This window comes from Gouania willdenowi, chromosome 16 (genome assembly GCF_900634775.1).
Source record: "Gouania willdenowi chromosome 16, fGouWil2.1, whole genome shotgun sequence".
Taxonomy (NCBI): domain Eukaryota; kingdom Metazoa; phylum Chordata; class Actinopteri; order Blenniiformes; family Gobiesocidae; genus Gouania; species Gouania willdenowi.
Window position 1 is genome coordinate 1,012,395 of NC_041059.1, and position 20,050 is coordinate 1,032,444.

At 40.8% G+C, this 20,050-nt stretch overlaps 1 protein-coding gene across 2 annotated transcripts in view; it reads left to right on the forward strand.

The window, feature by feature from the left end:
• Positions 1-897: 897 nt before the first annotated feature.
• LOC114478278 (lamin-A-like) overlaps positions 898-20,050 on the forward strand; it is a 41,001-nt gene continuing 21,848 nt past the window's right edge. Inside the window, exons 1-3 of one of the 2 annotated variants that reach the window (XM_028471246.1) lie at positions 899-1,064; positions 9,881-9,957; positions 12,345-12,737. In XM_028471246.1, coding sequence (XP_028327047.1) covers positions 12,397-12,737 — 341 coding nt within the window. In that variant the 5' untranslated portion in view covers positions 899-1,064; positions 9,881-9,957; positions 12,345-12,396. Of the gene's footprint in view, positions 1,065-9,880; positions 9,958-12,344; positions 12,738-20,050 lie in introns of both variants that reach the window. The other variant, XM_028471247.1, reaches the window with a different exon arrangement.

Below are 20,050 nucleotides of genomic sequence, written 5' to 3' on the forward strand. Positions count from 1 at the left end.
CAACTCTTTTTTCTCCAATTAAAATTAAAATGATAATTTTTCCTCTTAAAGTCGATCACAATTACATTTTTAATTACTGAGCCTTTAATGAATAACCCTATAAATATTCCTAATTAATGACAATATTTTTGTTAATATTTGAATTTAATAATTAATTTAAATTGATGAATCATCAATTTAGAATTCATACAATTCATTTAATAATAATAATAATAATAATAATAATAATAATAATAATAATAATGATAATAATAATAATAATAATAATGTCTGGATGCATGGTGGATTAGTGGCTAGCATGTCCTCCTCACAGCAAGAAGGTCTTGAGTTCAAGCCCTTTCTGTGTGGAGTTTACATGTTCTCCTCGTGCTGTGTGGGTTTCCTCTGGGTACTTAGGCTCCTCCCACCATTCTAAAACATGACGTTAGGTTGAATGGAGTCTGTAGATTGTCTGTAGGAGTGAATGTGAGTGGTTGTTTGTGTCTGTGTTGTGATGGACTGGAGCCCTGTCCAGGGTGTACCCCCACCTAGCACCCAGTGTGAGCCGGAGATAGGCACCGGCAGACCCCCACCACCCTGAAAAACAGGAACAGGAGGGTCTGAAAATTATTATTATTATTATTATTAGTTTTATTATTATTATTTTTGAAATCATTATTATTATTATTATTATTATTATTAGTTTTATTATTATTATTTTTAAAATCATTATTATTGTTGTTATTATTATTATTATTATTATTATTATTATTATTAATAATAATAATATTTGAACTATTATTATTATTACGGTCCCGTCCTGACTGCAGCCTGTTATACTAAATGTAACCGCTAGGTGGCTCCTCCGGGTCTCATTGATTGGTGGATTGATCAGGTGTGTTTTGTGCTGACTCAGCAGGTCACAGCTCGGTTGTACTGCTGCTGTTTGTTCCTTCAGAGCACACACACACACACACACACTCACACACACACTCACACACACTACTATATCTACTATAGAGTGGATAAATGATACACAGCTTTAACACAACTCATCTGTGAACGCGCGCGGAGCAGCACAGAAGGTAGGAGAAGCTGCTGTGCGCGTGTGTGTGAAAGAAGCACGTGCGTGCGTGCGTGTGTTTCACGTATGAGTTAGAAAAACCACAGCAAAAAAGTGGAAATGTAGAATATCAGAAATTTGTTCATAATAAATATGTTTTGTGTGTGTGTGTGTGTGTGTGTGTGTGTGTGTGTGTGTGTGTGTGTGTGTGTGTGTGTGTGTGTGTGTGTGTGTGTGTGTGTGTGTGTGTTGAGCACCAGCCTCCAGCAGGTGGCGCTGTGCTACTTTTAACCTGTGTTATGAATATTGCTCAGAGATGATCAATAACTGATGGTTTTGTTTAATTCATGTGTTTTTTCTAACACGTGTAAAGCAAACGTGACAAATTTCTTCACCTTCAATGATTATTTTTTATTAATATTTCATGTTTATTTCAAATAATAACCATAGGTGGAGTTTGATATTGTTGCCAGTGGGGGCAAAGCATAAAATATAATGTAATATATAGACATAAATATATAGTTATCCAAGAACTTTATTATTATGTAATCATCTTAAGATGTAAATCATTGTTTTAATCACAAATAAAATGGGTTCAAAGTGAGTAAAAATGGTGGAAAATGAGGTGAAAGTGTATTTTAAAAACCAGAGTGGATAAAAACAGAGGAAAAGTGGTGAACAGGTTCAAAGTGTATTAGAAGAATTAGTTTAAATAATGATCGTGACAAATGGTGAAAAGAGGTTTTAATCATAGTCAGAGTTTTAAGGTTTTATCCAGTGTGGGTTAAAACAAAAACTAGAATTAAATAAATAGACTTTCTCCAGATTGGCGCCAACCACAATGTGTGTAACATACGGTAATGCTAAAATGATTAGCAACATAATTGATGATGTTGACTACAAAAATGAGCGTTGACACGTCGTTTAATGTTGTAAATTCATGATAAAAAAATAATTTCTGCTACAGTACCATACATGAACTGCTGGGGGCAGTATTGCTTCAATATTTACATTGTGAAGAATAATTGTGCAACAGAAAAAGAACCAACCTAAAGTCTCTACAACTACAACAAATACATGAAACATGTATTATATTTGTACATTCACTTTATTTATATATTATATATTTTTTCAAATGACTTTGGGAAAAACAGTAATGACAACTTTTGATTGGGGGGGGGTTAATTTTTATAAAGGTTACTGTTGGGGTATAAAACAGTTTTTCTTTATGCTACTTTTTCATTTCATTTCATTTTCATTTTTAGTCGTCTCCTAGCTCACTCTGCTGTGTTTATAAAAGCTTTAAAAAGTTCACGTCTCCATTATGTGACTTGACGTGTTTTTAGTTCCAGAACAGGAAGTTTATGGAATCAGAACATTATCATAATGAATGAACTCTTACAGCGTTTTTCAGGAATGCACATGCTTTGTTTCACAAAAATATATTTATGCAAACTTGTACTATAAATTCTGAAATGCACACGCTCTACTTCACAAATATTATTTTGAGGCACACATGTAATATAAATCTACAGATGATGCAAATTGCTGAATGTGCATTTACAAACATCTGTGCTGTGAAACATCTGTATGTGTGTGTGTGCGTGTGCGTGTGCGTGTGCGTGCGCGTGTGCGTGCGCGTGCGTGTGTGTGTGTGGAGAATGGACACAGTCAGTTGTGATAGCCAATCAGATGTCTCTGATTAAAAGCTCCCCCTGTAGTGGGAAGAGTGGGGGGGCACAGTAGGTCAGCTGGGGGGGCACTGACGCCCCCCCATGACACTGACACTGCTGTGTAGGATGCTGTGTTGGATGCTGTGTTGGATGCTGTGTTGGATGCTGTGGTCATACGAGTCGTTCCTCTGGTTTTTCTAGCACATCTGTTCTACCTGTTCTTTTCAGTTTCTCAGGCAGGAATTTTTCAGTCCTTCCTACAGCATGTCAGAACAAACTAATAAAACAAAGTGATTGTACGGCGGGCACGCCTCGAGCCGTTTGTTGGTATTCGTGTGTGTGTGTGTGTGTGTGTGTGTGTGTGTGTGTGTGTGTGTGTGTGTGTGTGTGTGTGTGTGTGTGTGTGTGTGTGTGTGTGTGTGTGTGTGTGTGTGTGTGTGTGTGTGTGTGTGTGTGTGTGTGTGTGTGTGTGTGTGTGTGTGTGTGTGTGTGTGTGTGTCAGGAATGTGGCGAGGGCAGATACAGCGAGTGTGAAGAACGTGTGCGGGTTACGTCAGGTCTGGATGTGATGAGAGCTCAGACTTCTAAAGAGTCTGAAATGTTCAGGGTAATTACTGAAGGCGTGTGAACATTTTAATTTTTTTTTTTTTTTTTTTTTTTTTTTTTTTTTTTACCTTGTCTGCACATGCTTTCGAAGGTTAACACTACAAGAAGTGCAATCTTTTGACAGCAATGCATATTTTATTATTGCAATTAAATAAATTTATTTATTTCATTGCATAATTGTGACCGTCACCAGCCCTCCCTAGGGAAGGGTAAGAAATACTTTATTAAAGGGAAGATGTAAAAAAGAGAGGGCAGTGTTACACCAAGGTGAGGGGTTGGAGGGGGGTGGGGAAGTTAGCAGGGAAGAGGGATACAAGATAGGATATGGAATGGGTGAGGAATAGTTTTAAGTGATGCGATGTGAAATTGTGGTTGTGTATATTGTGTTTATTGTTGTGTTGTCAAGCCAGTCTGGTGACCAGTGTGTGGTTTAGGAATAATGGTGGTGGCTGTGAACAGAGGAAGAGGTGAGTGGAAATTCCATAAAACAGGTATTTGGGAACAACGTGTCTAAGGTTGAGCCCAGTATGAGTGTTATCCCACAGCCCAAGGCCAGTGCATCCATGACAAATGTATTTCCAAGTACCGCCACTGCAAAACCCAAGAGCCGCCCCCGGGCCCGAAGAAGCAGTCAGGCCAGCAGCAAGAGCAGGCAGCCTAAGGGCCCCCGGCGACCACCCCACGGCCAAGCAGTCCCCCGAACGCCCCCAAGATCCCAAGCCGAGAGGCAGCCATCACCCCCCCATAAACACCCGAGAAAGCCCCAAGGAGCCAAGGACCCAGCGCACCACGCCACCGATCCCACCCCCAACCCCCAGACCCCCCACCCCATCGACCCCCCCACCCCCACACCCCACCCCCGCGCCTAACCCCCCGAGGGGAGGGCCCAGAGAACTCCCTGCCCGAGGCCCCAGCGGAGGAGCCGAAGCCCACACCCAGCAGACGACCAGAACCGCGCCGAACAGGCAGCCAGTGGGCACCCGCCGGCGAGCCCAGAGCCAGCAGGGGCCCGACCCCAGGCCAGAAGGACCCGGAACGGATGCAGCACCAGGAGCAGCCCGCCCAGGGAGGACGACCACACCCCAAGCCGCATAAGGCACCAGGGGGCCGCTGGGAGTCTCCCCGCCGGCCCCCAGGCACCCCAACCTAGCCCCCCACGGCGCCCCAGATCACCCTTCACTGATGCCGCCCGCGCCACGAGCTTCAGTTCTTTTTTTTTTTTTAAAGCCAGGGCCCCCTCCAAGGGCCAAGCCAGACCGCCCCGCCGGGATGTGGCCCCCTATTCCGGCCCCCGACACCCTACCTCACGGGGCACTGCCCAAGCAGGGGCCGTACCAGTAGGTACGCAAGGGCGCGGCACGCACCACCCGCCCCGAAAGACCCCCGCCAGGACCGGCCCGGCCAGCAGGCCAAGCACCCCGGGCCCCAGGAGCACCCCCCGGGACCAGGACCCCCCAAGGGCAAGCCCCCGGGCCAAGCCCCCCGGGACGCATCCCCCACCCCCGCCCGGGACCCGGCCACGGCCCAGCAGGACCGCACAGCCCCGGACAGCCCACGGCCAGCAGCCCAGGGCCCGCCGCCCCCCGGACAGCGCCAGCCACGGAGCAGCGCCCCCCGCCGGCCCGCGAGCAACCGGCGATCCCCACCGCGGGGACGGAGGCACCCCAACGGCACACATCAAGTGCGGGACAGCAGCCCCCAGCCAGAGATGCCCCGGACCCACCCACCAGTCCGCAAACGGCAGGATAGACCCACCAGGCGGCCGACAGCAACCTCCACCACCGGAACAGCTAGCGCCGCCCCCCAGTAAACAGCATCACCCCGAGGCGCCAAGCAACCCCGCCCCAACCCCGGCGAGGACACCAGCACCCCCCCAGCACACCCACCCCCCAAACCGGCGAGGCAGGCCGCCCCGGGCCCGCACACCGCGGGGCCCGCCCCCAAGGCCACCAGGAGACAAAGCAAGCACCAAGCCACACCCAAGGGGGAGAGGCACCCCCGCGCCCCACCCGGCCGACACAGCCCGGAAAGACCCCGCAAGGAGAGACCCCGGCAAAGCCCCCCCGAGACCCACCGCCACGCCCGACCGCACCATCTTGATGTGCTTTTGCTCTATGCAGTGGCCCAGCCACCAACAGAGGGGCCAGGCCCCCACCGGAGAGGCCCAAATATGTGTACCAACCCACCACCCTGTTATGGTGCCTCTCCATTCCCCAATGGAGAGGCACTTCCCGATCCCCTGTGTGAATGTGTGTGTTTGGTGAATGTATGGGGTGTAATTAAAAGAAGGGGGATGGAGGGGAGCGGTGCTCCCCCTCCAGCCTCTGTGGATTTATGTGTATGTGGTGTAATAGGCCGGAGGGTGTAAAAGATGATACACCCTCCGGGGGGTGACATGTTGAGATGCGATTAAAATTGGAGGGATTAGTAGGGCAACTAGAGGTGCGAGGGCCGCCCCCACGCCACTACATAGTAACACAGGTGGCGGCCCCCTCCACCCCCAGCCCCACCATCCAGCCCCCCAAGGGTTGGGTATTGGTGTGTGGTGCATTTTGTGAGTGAGCCAGACCAGCTGGGAGTGGGGTGAAGTGAACATGTAGGAGGCCTGTCCAGTGAACATTTTAATTAATACAAATATCACAGAGAAGGCATCAGAAATACACGCCTAACGACTAAATCTGTCCCTTAAACCAGTGGTTCTCAAACTTTTAAAGGCCAGAGACCCTCCAAAATAAAGGTCCCAGAGAGCGGGGACCCTCCAAAATAAAGGTCCCAGAGAGCAGGGACCCTCCAAAATAAAGGTCCCATAGAGCAGGGACCCCCACTGTAGCTGAAGGTGGTTGAACACAGACATGAACATTGAAGAACAGTCATGTGGAGACAGGACCATCTATAAGGGGGAATAAAGGAGAGATTTTTGGGGTCCATCCATAAAGTCAGTAAAATGATGGTCCATTGTTCTATGAATCTGTGATAACCACATTTATTTATTCATCTGAATAATATCTACTGTTATCCAGGAACGTTTATTACTATTATTATAGTCATCTTAAAGATGGAAATCCTGGTTTTAATCACTAATAAAATGGTTCAAAGTGACCAAAAATGGTGGAAAAGGAGGTGAAATGGGATTTTTAAAAACCACAGAAATTAAGTTGCAAATTGTGGGTAATAGAATTTAAAAATGTAGTGAAAATTAGTTTAAACTAGCAAATAATGGGCGTGACAAATGGTGAATGTTTATAAGTGCTGAATATGTCTGGAAAGTGGAAAAATTTTTCAGAAAAAACATTAAAATGTGATATAGAAGTGTCAGAAATTGGAGAAATGTAGCAAAAATACATTAAAAGGAACAAAAATATGGAAAGAATAAGTGATAAATAGGATAAAATGATAAACTGTTCACACTAAAGTCCTTTTATTCTCAAGGTTTATGTGTCTTCAATAGTCTGTGATTTACTCTCTAACTTCAGCTACCAGAGCGTGTCAGCACACTGTTTAAGGGAGAGCAAAGGTCCCTTAGGAGAGCTCTTCTTCTCTGCCTCATTGTCTACTACCAAACCTCAGAGTTGGAACTGTCGCCCCCTGTGGTCACAACAGTTTTTATCCTTTTTCTGTAAACAACAGGTTTACATCAACATCTTGAACTTTTCCTGATTATTTAGATCAGTGCTGAACAAACTGCAGGGGGTACTTGGAAACAATGATGAATCTATTTCCAACATGCTGAGTCATTTTTAAGCCTATTTCAGACACTGTACATGCTCATCCAACATCTTTTTCACTTGTTGACGATAAACGGCGTTAATGGAATAAACAATATTGTGGCCTTAATATCCTACTAAATTGTTACTAACATGTTAGGCACATTACTAAAAATTGAGGTAAATATATTCTCTGCTATACAATAATTGTAATGCACAAAATTGATATTTCGTGTGCGTACAGGTTGACATTTTCAAGCTGTAGGAGATTTCAGAGGCCAGCATGTTAACAATATGTAAATAGAACCAGAAAGTTTACTAAATTGGAGTGACGAAGGGGTTCTCCTCGGGGGGTACATGAGACAGAAAAGGTTGGGAAACACTGATTTAGATCAGGCGTCGGCCTCTCCAGTCCTTGAGGGTCAGATTCCTGAGACTTTTAGATGTTCCTGCTCCAACACACCTGGTTAAAACCAAGCTCTGCAGAAGCATCATGACGAGCCATTCGTTTGATCTGTGCTACGTTCACACTGCTAGCCTAAATGCTCATCTCTGATTTTCTGCTCAGATCCAATGTGTTAGTTCTTCCGTCCACATTACCGTTTAAAATGTGAGATAAATATTTAGTTTTGGTGTTTCTGGAGCCGATTTGCTTTTAAACACAGATCATTTATGATATGAACCTTATTCAAGCTTTGACCAGAACCTGACACAGAAAAAGTGAAACCTACAGGTCTGACAGACATTATATATTTATATCAGAGCCTGACCTGAAACTGACAGTTAAAACCTATTGTTTCCTCATACAAATGACATATTTACGTTAGTTTTTAGTGGTAAACCTTCTTTTATTAATAAACTGTTAATGTCAACATCAGATCAACACACGGGGAAATGAGTGCACGTCCAACACACGCAGGTGCAACAGACAGTGGATCTATTTATATAGTCATGTATCAAATGTAAGGATAATCCATGTTCTTGATTGATTGATCTAACAGTAGATGTTTAAAGCCTGTTCTTGTCTGCTTTGTGGTGATCAGAGGACGGTTCACAACTGTTTTATCCACCTTGGTCGTGGATAAATGTCACCTGACCATTCGCACTGCAGTGGATACGTATCGGATTTAGGAGGAATACATATCCAACCTGGGTTGTATTTGAAAATATCAGATTTGGTCATTCAGACTGCCATAAAAAGATCAGATACAGATCGCAGAGAGGCAAAAGAATTAGATTTAAGCTTTAAGTCCTGCGATGTGAACGTAGACTAAAAGTCTCAGGAATCTGGAGTTGTTCACCACTGATTTATATCAACTAAAAGCAGCACAAGTTGTTATTTTGACTGAAAAATCTACTAAATGATGTAAAAATCAGGCTGAATGTTTCACTCGTGTGACATCATCAATCACATGATTTCAAGATGGAGGAACACATGCTCTAAAAGTTAATAAAACAAATATGGTGAATAATAATGTGTTTTGTTAGACATAGATCTACTAATAAGAACATTTAGAAGGTTTTAGGACATATTTATAAAAACAGTGGAGGACTGAGGAACGACTAGAAAGCTGCAGTAAATGATCAGTTCTTTCCTACGCTGTGGTTCTGTGGGTTGGATGTAAATGTTCTGCTGACGGAGAGTTCTAGTGGGTATGTACAGTATTTGTGCTGTAGATGGAACGTGTTTTTAGATGTGAGTCACAGCAAAGACACTCCCTCACGCTCACACACACACACACACACACACCAACGTTCATCCTCATCCTCACTGACTGATTGGATCCGTGATGTCACCCACTAACTCCGCCCCCGCTCCATCAATAAAAGACGCTTCAGTTTTGCAACTCGTAGGATTTCAGGATGAAGGATTGGAATCCCTGGGACTTTACTCTGTGTGGATGTAGCATTAGCGCGTTAGCAGTGTTAGCTTCATTTACGGCTGGATGAGGACGCTATGAGGTGATGCACTTTATTTAGCTTTATTTATAAATATCTTGATTAATTCTGAAGCTCATTTAACCTCCAGTTAAATTACAAAGAACAAATATTATTTACAACAAAACTAAATGTTGTATTTCAATTTTTATCACTAGATCATCTCATTTAAATAATTGTTTTATTAAATTATAATTTTTTTATGAAACAATTGGGAACAAAATAAATGCATGAATTATTATGTTTACAGTTATTTATTGTGTATGGAATATAGATTTTATTAATATAAATGAATATAATTATCTATGATTTTCAGACGTGCACGTTTAGTTCCAGGGTAGAGTAGGCAGTAACAGCTGCTTGTCTCCAACCTGTGGGCTGCAGCCCGGAACAGGGACAGTAGAGCCTTGGTGTGGCCCAAAGAAAACAAATGTCTTCTGTGTTTTTGGACTCATTTTTTTGTTGTTTCATGTTTGGTCGAGTTTTAATGTAGTCGTGAGAAGGTTGGATGCTCTGTTGGATGCTGTGCTCGTACGAGCCCTTTCTTTGGTTTTTGGAGCAGATCTTAATTCTGTTTAACTTCCAGTTGAACTGCAAATAATCTATAATATTCTAATAAATTTGATTATTTTCAGTCTCCTAGCAACAGTGAATCAAAGGGTTTTTGATAAAATACTTTTAATGAAAAATTAAAGGAGATGTTGGAACAGACAATAAATAATCTTCATGTTTTTTTTTTCCTTTTCCAGTTTATCGTGTTTATTGTAATGTTTGTGGCTGATTGTGTATCAGTGACTGAGCTCCAGGGCTGGTGCAGAGTGAGATAGAGCTGAGCAGCTGAACACACACACACACACACACACCCTGACTCCTCCTCCATTGTGTCTGCCCCTCCCTCTCTGACGATACATGTGCAGAAAAGCAAAGACTGGAGAATCATTTCATTCAGGGAGCACACACACCCACCAGCTCAGCGGATCCTCTCCTCGTCTGGGTAGGACACAGACACACACACACACACACACACACACACACACACACACACACACACACACACACACACACACACACACACTGCAGAGAAACTTGTAGAAACCTAGTGTCTGCAGTGAGAAGAGTCGTAGGGAAAGTAAAACGTGTGTGTGTGTGTGTGTGTGTGTGTGTGTGTGTGTGTGTGTGTGTGTGTGTGTGTGTGTGTGTGTGTGTGTGTGTGTGTGTGTGTGTGTGTGTGTGTGTGTGTGTGTGTGTGTGTGTGTGTGTGTGTGTGTGTGTGTGTGTGTGTGTGTGTGTGTGTGTGTCCTCTCCTGCCCTCCTGGTAAAATATTTACAGCGCAATTTTTACAATTTGATTGGATAATAAAGATAAAAAAATGATAATGGCTATTTTAATTTTTAACTAAACATAATTTTTTCTATTCATGACCAGGGCGTTAAATAAACTTTATAGATCATCCATGATCAGCAGAATCTTACCAGACAACCACATTTTTCACCAACCAAATAGTTTCTCAGTGAAAATAAACGACAATGAGCCACAGAATAGATTTAAATGTTCATCTTTCTTTTAATAGTTTCATATTTTAGTTGATTGCAGAAATACATTAAAATGGTAAGAATGTAAACATTTAATTTAAAAACAATGTAACAATGCCTAAAAAGATGCAATACGTTTTTTACAAAGTATATTCTCATAACTTCATAAACACTGAAGTTAAAAAGAATAGAAGTAATCAGTAATAATTACATGTACTGCAGTGAAAACATGTTTTACTTTTTATTGGTTGTTCTGCGCCGTTCCGTTGGTCGTTTCCGATTTCAAATCATAACATTCACGCTAACGTTAGCACGTAGCCAATTGTTGAATGACACGTCACAACATGGTGTTGATGGGAAATGTAGGATTAGTAAAACCAGCAGTGTTACCAGATATACATTATGTTTTAAAATCTAAACCAAAACCCTCACATTTCTTGGTGAAAAACAGCCCAATCTGGCAACAATGACTCATTGCATGGTTTCTGCATCCTGCCGATTTAAACATACGCTGTGGTATCTGTTTGGTTCTTTACCAGCCATAATGGCTAGTAACGCTACAATGTTACCTACCAAAGTTAATTTTTACCACATTTGTTGGGTGTTAATTTAAGCTCTGTTTTAAATATAATAGTTTTAACCCCAACAGACTCAGAATGCATCCGTTCCTTCTCCACTGTTAATCTGATGATTAGAAGAAATCACAGATCTGTATTTAATCTGGAACTGTTTGATGAGCTGTATGTCCTTATCAGGGCATTCTGCAGCGTTCACTGGCTTTATGAGTCAACTCTAAGGTATTTGATTCAGCTGCAGATTAACTACCATAAAATCTTTGATTTTCAACTGGAGAATGTATAGTAACTGGTTTATTCAGTGTGTGGTTCCAGCTGCAGAACTATGAGGAAAATGTAATTATAGATGGATGATGGATGGATGGATGGATGGATGGAGGAGGAGACACGAGGTCTGTCATCACGGCTGTAGTGAAAACTGAAAATGCTCTGATTTAATGTTTTACTTTCCTGTATCCACTGCTTTTATTATTTAATAACCCAGTGAGCAGTGAACTCATATTTATATCAAGTTTGGAGACTGAAAGATTTTTTAAAACATGTTCAGACCAAAAATTTATTAAAGTTTGTTTTTAGAAATTGTTCTGATGATTTTTACAGAAGCAGATTACATTCACTTGGGGAATTTTTTTTATTTTTTTCTGAATTATTAATTTTTTTGGTTTGTTTTTCAGGCTATTTTTTTTTTTCAGTTTTTCGGACAAATTTTTGTTTTTTATTTCTCGGACTGTTTTTTTCTGAGCTTAGAGTGTATTTAAAATAACAGATGCATGTATTTCTTTATTGAGAGGAAACATGTTTAATTTGATAAAAAATGTATTTTAAACTTGTTTTAAGACACTGGAAGATGGAATGAAAGATTCCATCTTTAAACCATTTTAATGACTAAAATTAATGGCTAAAAACAGAAAAAAATTGCTGCAAAAAACAAAACTTTTGTCCAAAAAACCAGCTAAAAATTTAGTTATTCAGAAAACAGATTTTTTTTTTCAACTTTATGCAATGCGCTTAATTTTAAAGATTTTATTTCTTATTTTATTTATTTAAATAATTTTTTCCATTTAACCATATTCCAGGTTTTGTAAAGATATTTTCAAAACAAACATATCTTTTTTTATTTTACTTTTAATCTTTTCCACTGAATATGAAGTATTTTTATTTTCTAGTGTTTTTAAATATCTGGCGTGCTGCCCAGCATCAAACCATTAAAGTTAAACTAGTAAAAGCAGCTCAGATCCTCCCTGTCATTAATCATCATCTTCCTCTTCTGCAGCCCGTGACTCACACCTCGTCTTCTTCATCCCTCGCCTGAGCCTTTTATCGCCATGGAAACGCCAAGCCAAAAGCGAACCAGCCGAGCGGCGGCCTCCGTGTCTCCGGCCCGTATCACCCGCCTCCAGGAGAAGGAGGACCTGTGTAACCTCAACGACCGTCTGGCGGTCTACATCGATAAGGTTCGCTCGTTGGAGTCGGAAAACGCTGGGCTGCGGCTGCGCATCAGCGAGTCCGAGTCGTGCGTCTCACGCGACCTGTCGGGCATCAAAGCTGCGTACGAGACGGAGCTGGCCGACGCCCGTAAGACCCTGGACCAGGTGGCCAAGGAGAGGGCCCGCCTCCAGCTGGATCTGGGAAAGATCAGGGAGGAGCACAAGGAGCTGAAGGCCAGGTAGGAGGAGCCTGGGCGAGTTTTCATATGGGTGTGGTTTATAAAGTACCTCTAGTGAACAATAATTACAAGCTGTATTAAAAGATGGTGTTAAATCCATAGGCACTGAATTTTCCTCCTCTGAATCACTATAACGTCCTCTACAAACATTGCGATAACTGCTCCAAATTTCCCTGATTATGAAAAAAAGACAGAAATCCCAGAATTTATTTCTTGAGATGGATACTTGTTTTATCATTGGGCTTTTTTCAGCATGTTTTTTATTTAAACGGGTGGTTTAATGCAGGGGTTCTCAACCTTGGGGCCAAGACCACATTTCAGGTCGCGAGACACCGGAAAGGGGTCGATAGATGCCTTCAAAAAGCTAAGAATATATATATATTTTGAACAATTTCAGTTTTCAGAACTTATAAACTTATAAACCCTTTGCACCACTTTTCCACCTAATGTCACATATGTTGACCCATTATTATCACTTTCTGGACATTTAATTTGATAGTAACACATAAAAATGGAAATAAAACAGAAACTGGGTAACCCTGAAATGGAATTTGGGAAAATTTCATTTTAACACATTTTAACTCTGTAGCGATAAAAAAATAAAATAATAATAATAATAATGTGGAGAAAACCTTAAATGAGGAAAATCTAAGAATCTGACAAAACTGAACCACATCACATCTATAGGTTGTGGAATAAAACTGTACAGAAAAGGAGTTTTAAGGTGTTTTACTGTCAATGCATAAATATATTCCTTAACGTAAATTCTATGAAGTGTGTGTGTGTCAGTCCTCTCCTGCCCTCCTGATAAAACATTTACAGTGCAATTTAATATTTGATTGGATAGTTTGTGTGTGTGTGTTTGTTTCACTGGTTTATTTTCTGTGTTGTTAACCTTGAGAAACCGATCTATCTTCTGTTTTTACTCAGGTCAGATAAGACGGTTTGTTTAAAGAGCTCAGAGGACTTTCCTCACTTTATAAGGCTTTTATCTCTTTTGGTGTGAGATGAAGTTTCCTGCTGTAATTTTACCTCCTCGTTCTCTGCGACGTGAACGCTGCAACATTCCTGGTGTCTGAGTGTGTGTGACTGGTTATTATGTACAGTAGCTTAGCAAAGCACTATTGTGTCACTCTGAGCACTGTGGGATCAATGGTGATGACACACACACCTCTGAGTAAACTGAACACACCCTACACACACACACACACACACATAGATATACTGATAAAGAAACACAGGTGAACAAAGGTCGGCCGACACAAGTCGTTGAGAAACGACTGAAGGATAAAACTGTAACAGAAGAAATAAAGCCCATAAAAGTCAAACATTTCTGATTCACTGAAACCATTAAACCATAAACTTGGGGCGTGATGTTAAACCGTCCTTTGTGCTAAAAGATGGTAGTCTTATATATGGGTGTAATAAAAAATAAATTCAACAACAATATTTCCCTGTGTGATTATCATATCAATCCAAAATATGTCCAAATGACTTTTTTAAAAACTCTCCTATCTGCAGCCTTAGGCCACCTCACACTCGGTCTGTAACCTTTGATCTTTTTCCTCCTTTGATATCTTCCTTTGAAGTTCTCTGTGGCTGGTTTAATATTTACTAAATTACTCTAAGGTACATTAATAATATGTTATACATCATATTTCTCACTACAATACTTTTTTAACCAGAGTAACTTAAACTAAACACAGACAAAGGCAAAACAAACAAAGGTGTAAAGGGGCGGGGCATGATGAGAAATGGACCAATCACACGTTGACTATAGAATCTTTTTAATTTTAGAATTAAACCCATCCAGACTCCAACCTATCATTGAGGAATTTGCAGGTTCTCTCCTAAAGACTAACTCAACCCTTCGTCTAATGTGCGTCAAAGCTTTAAATTTAAAAAAATGCCTTGATTATGGGCGGGGCTCTTGGAGCAGTTAAGACACGCCCAGGCTGTTCTAATCTATGCTATGCTATCTAGCTACTTAATACTCCCTATAGCTCTCTGTCCAACAGGAGATTGTCACGTTCAGTGTAGGAATTGTTAAACTTAAAGAGTTTTTTATGATAATTATTTGGAAACATTAGCTTGTTTAGAGTCTAGAGAACCTGATGTTTCTACATTAGTTGTTTGTAGTTTAATTCTCAATAAGCCTCAGTGGGACAGCATTACATGACATTTACTAAGTGAAAGTCTCAGCCTTTGAGCAAACGTAGTATAGTGAACCTCTGATCACCTGATGAACTTTATGATGGTCATTAGTAGAGATTAGAACCACTAGAGTAAACATCTGCAGCTACAGGTATGTCAGGAATCTGGTAACGTGTGTGTGTGTGTGTGTGTGTGTGTGTGTGTGTGTGTGTGTGTGTGTGTGTTAGGCTAATAATAAACGTACTCTCACTCAGGTGAGCCTCAGTGTTGCTGTAGATAAAAAGCTTTTAAAATTAATCCAATATTTCTTTCCAGTTTCCAAATATTCTGATGTTTTCTGAGCTCGTGTCACTGAGGTTGTTTGTTGACCTGGTCGGGTAGACCGACAGTCTGGGGTTGTTCTCCACAGGGAGGGGGGGACGCAAATGTTCCTCAAAGCAGCCTCACACACACATGTCTGTGTTTGTGTGTATGTGTGTGTGCGTGCGTTGTCATCTGACACTAACTAGACCCTCCACCTGTTCCACTCTGATAAATGACAGTGAGCTGCTGTCTGTCTGTCCGTCGGCTCCTCGCCATGCGCTAGCAGCGCTACTTCCTGTCAGAGGGAGCATGAGTCACCATGAGTCACATGACTCCCCCAATCTCCATGACAACCAAACACAAAGCACACAGAGCTGTTGGAGCTCCATCAACACTGGGTTCAGCCTCTGATCTGATCAACTGTTCATGGACACACACGATGAGGCTAATGTATTTTTAAAGAACAGTTCAATGTGCTTTACATGATTAGAAAACATTCAACAGTTTCAAAAACAATAAGAACATTTAAAGCAATAAAAACAAGAATCTCCCTGTCAGTCATAGTCAGTCTTTGATTTAAAAATGTTCATGTGACACTGATGCAGTTTGTTCCACTTCTTCTTTGCAGCATAACAACTAAAATGTTTGCTGTGAACTCTGGGCTCCACTATCTGACCTGTGTCCATAGATGGGTTCAGACCTGACTAACAGCTCACTGATGGATTCACCACCACATTTATAACTAGCAGCACTACTTTACAGTCTCCTCTGAGGCCGTCTGGGAGCCAAACTGGACTAATGACCTCTGACCTCTTACTTCTGAACCAGCTGTAGATGTTTGAAGACCATTAGGTCCTATAGCAGACATAGGCAACGGCCCTCAGTCTAATTATGTGCGGCTCCCAAAACAAATCCCCATAAATTGTATTTCAAGAAGTTGGAAGGAACATAAAGCACCACATTATACACAAAATAACTCACACAACACACAAATCGACAGAAAAATGCGCAAAGTACCCAAAAAATATATACAAAATGACTCAAACACGAAATGACAACAAAGACACACAACAACCACTTAAACAAATGAACTACAAATACACAAACAACACATTACAAAATACCTCCAAAGACACACAAATTGTAAAAATTGCACAAAATAACAAGAAATTTCCAAAAACAACAACAAAAATACAAAAACTGACCCCAAAAATACACAAATTGACAACAAAAAAGCCAGAAAAACACAGAATTACAACAAGAACACAAAACATAATCACAAAATCACCCTTTTTTTGCCCTGTGTTATTTCTAAGATCGGTCATTATTCTAAATGCTGACATGAATGTTAATAACGTGGCCCTTGGATCAGATACAATCACATATTTGTGGCCCTCGCTGTGATTGTTGCCCATTCCTGTCCTAAAGGGAGCATATAAAGGCTAAACAGAAGAGGTCCAGGAACAGAGCCCTGAGGAACCCCACAGGACATTAATAATCTGTCACATTCAATGTTTACAAAAAAATTTCACTTAATGACAAAAGTTATTGCTTTACTTAATTTAGAAATCAGCTCCTCGCCTGTAAACTTCCTTGCTTTGCTTTACTCTTTATTAAACTTGTTTAATATTTCCGACCAAAACTCCTCGTGTGTGTGATGAAATCTGACGACTTGCGACTAAAGAAGCGAGCTGACTGAGAAACACGTAATGCTGCGTTCAAGGCAACTCGGAACTCTGCATTTACGAGTTGAAAATTCAGATTTTCAGAGTTCAGCGACAGCATGTAAAAATATCTCCGTGTCTGACAGCTGGAGATTTAGATGAAACCTCACAAAACTGAGCTTTAGATGCAGGGAACAGTTAACATTTATATTTAAACACAGCAGAAATGCACCAAAACAAGCACACGTTAAAATCACGCAAGATTTTTACCTCCAGCCTTTTGCTACGCTTGCTAAAGCTAACAATAAAACACCTGTTTTACAGTGAAAAATATGGAGGAAATGTATGATATTGTCCTAAATTATGTGGGTTTTTAGTCCGTGTCGTAAACATATTTCCATTTCAGGAATGTTTCTCTGATAACCCGTTTATGAAGATAAATTGCATATAAATGTGACATTTTCCCAAAACATGTATGTGATGATATATTTAATGTCAGATTGCAATTTCTGCTTGATTTAGTTCAAACATTTAAAAATAAATAAATATAAATTTTTTGTTTCAGGAAGTCAATTCTATTTTTGTTCGTCCTGTTTCCCTAAATCTGCGGTAGTTTTTCTGACCTGCCAAACATCCTGTTCTGTGTAAAAACCAACCTCCACACCTTTGTATCTGAGCAGGATCAGCCACACCCACCCTCTGCGTGTGCGTGTGCGCGTGCGTGTGCGTGAGAGCCTGGTCAGGAACCTATTTGTACTCCTGTTCCTGAACACATCACTGTAATAGTAAACAGATGTGAGCGGCTCATAAACCACAGCGTGGCCACGCCTCCTTCAGCTTTATTGGAATAAATGAACTCTGCAGAGCGAGGTGTGTGTGTGTGTGTAACATAGTTTCCATAGTTTCCATTTGGAGCGCCTCTGATGAGTCACTAAATCACTGAAAGCTCTCTGAGGTTCTTTAAAGGCTGAACATGTTCAATAGTCAACGATATAAACGTTTAGTGCATCATTATTTTACAGTATGATCTTAAGTTTAGATTATGATTAATAATATCGAGTAGAAGCTTTAAGACACTTGTGAAACTCAAGGCCCGGGGGCCAAATGTGGCCCTTTAAAACATTGTGTCATTGAGTCATTGTGTAAATGACCTAATACAGTAGTAGCTGTGGATATATCAGTAGGGCTGCAAAATATCTGACAAATTTCCACAGGAACTTACGTTCAGGAATTTTGTTAATATGAAAAAAATAGAAACTTTTCATGGGAATTATTTATTGAAATTAAGAAATTTTGGGAGAAATTTTAAATCACTTCATAATATCCAAACATAAAAATTGTCATCATGCACAATATTACACTTAAAATAAAAAAAAACACATTATTTCAACAGATTTATTTGGAAATAAAACTTTACAATTATTCACGTTGGTCGCAAATAATTTATTTGGAAACATTTTTTGGAAATTTATTATGATTATTTTTTATTAGATGTATATATTTTCATATGATTTCATGTTAAATAGAGAATGTAGTTCAATAGCTATCTTTTAATGACTTAATAGTAATATATAAATAAAATACTTTTGACTGAAGACTTCATAATTCATGCATCAGTGTTTTAAAAAAAGAGGTTTTTATTCTTTCTTTACAACTTTTTTGATGATGCTCCAACATTTGTCCACGTCTGCATAACATAACTGGTTTTTACTGCCAGGGGCGGGAACAAAAAAATCACTAAAAACTTAAATTTAAAACGACGACGCTCCCAGTGATGAGTCTGATTAAACATTTAATCACTGTTTATTGGACCGGGAGTAATAAAAGTTCCCCTGTAGCTGTTCCTTGTTCCTGATTGGTTAGAATGTAAACTTGTGGTCACATGACACACATGAACGCACTACAGCTTGAGTCAATGAAGATTTCGTCCAATCAGAGCCCGGGAAATGACCCGACCTCCAACGTTGCTGTTTCCACCAGTGAAAAAGGTTGATTTAGTCAACATGTGGCTCCCTTAAACAGTGCGTTGACACGCTCTGGTGGCTGAAGTTAGAGAGTAAATCACGCACACACAAATGTGAATGATAAAAGGACTTTGGAGTGAACACAGTCTGTGATTTACTCGCTAACTTTAGCCACCAGGGCTTTAGCGTTAGCTTGATTGCTAGCTTTTAAATGCTGCGTACTCAGTGGTGTAGTGGTTTCTTAAATTGTGATTGAGATATTTTTCCGCATTACACAAATTACAATTTGCGATCCTTTGCTCTTTTTTTGCCAAAATGTCAACATGCTATTTGTTAACACGTGTAGCAGATGCATGGTCACATGATGGGTGGGCGGGGCATGTCAGTCATCTCACAGCAGAAGGAGACAGTGACTGACTTTCAGACCTTTGCGTAAGTAGAAAAAGATCGCTTTCATATGCAAGTATCGGCCGATACTCCAACCTGAAGGAAACCGATGGATCGGTAACATTTAGGATGAACTTTTATCCCAATAATTGCTCCAAACCAAAGAATAAGTGGATTATCCTACAGATGAAAGTGTAACATAAACAATCATCAATCTCCTAAAGAGTCTCTGACGTGCACAGCTGGACAGCAGCTGGAGACGATCCACGCTGCTTTAATCTAGCCGTTCAACCTTCCTGCTGTGGTCGTATTCCTGGTTCAGCGTGAAAGCAAAAGCAAAAGCAAACCATTATGATTAGAACAGGAAGAACCAGCTCCATTACTCTGTTCCTGCTTGTCCTGATCAGTGTGTACGCAGGACACGCCTTGGACTAGCGTGTGTGAGGAAAACTACAAATGATGCTAAAGCTAAAGCTAGCGGGAGCAAAGAGCCAGTCAGTGGGCGTGGAACCTGTTGGACACGTTTAGGTTGTTATTAAAACGTGAAAAAGGAAAGATATGATTTATTATTTTGGACAGCAGTGCTCTAAACCAGGGTGTCAAACTCCCTTTAGTTCAGGGGCCAAATATAGAACAGTTGGATCTCAAGAGGGCCACGGATTTTATGCTGGAAAACCAGTAAATTAAACATTATTGTGTCCTAGTTTACACTTGTATGTATACATAAAATACTAAATATGGAAGAAACCCACAATATCCAAGCAATAAGTGCAACAGGATCTACACTCTACATTTCCTAGATTTGTGACAATTTCTATTCAAGGTATATGTTGTTCAATAA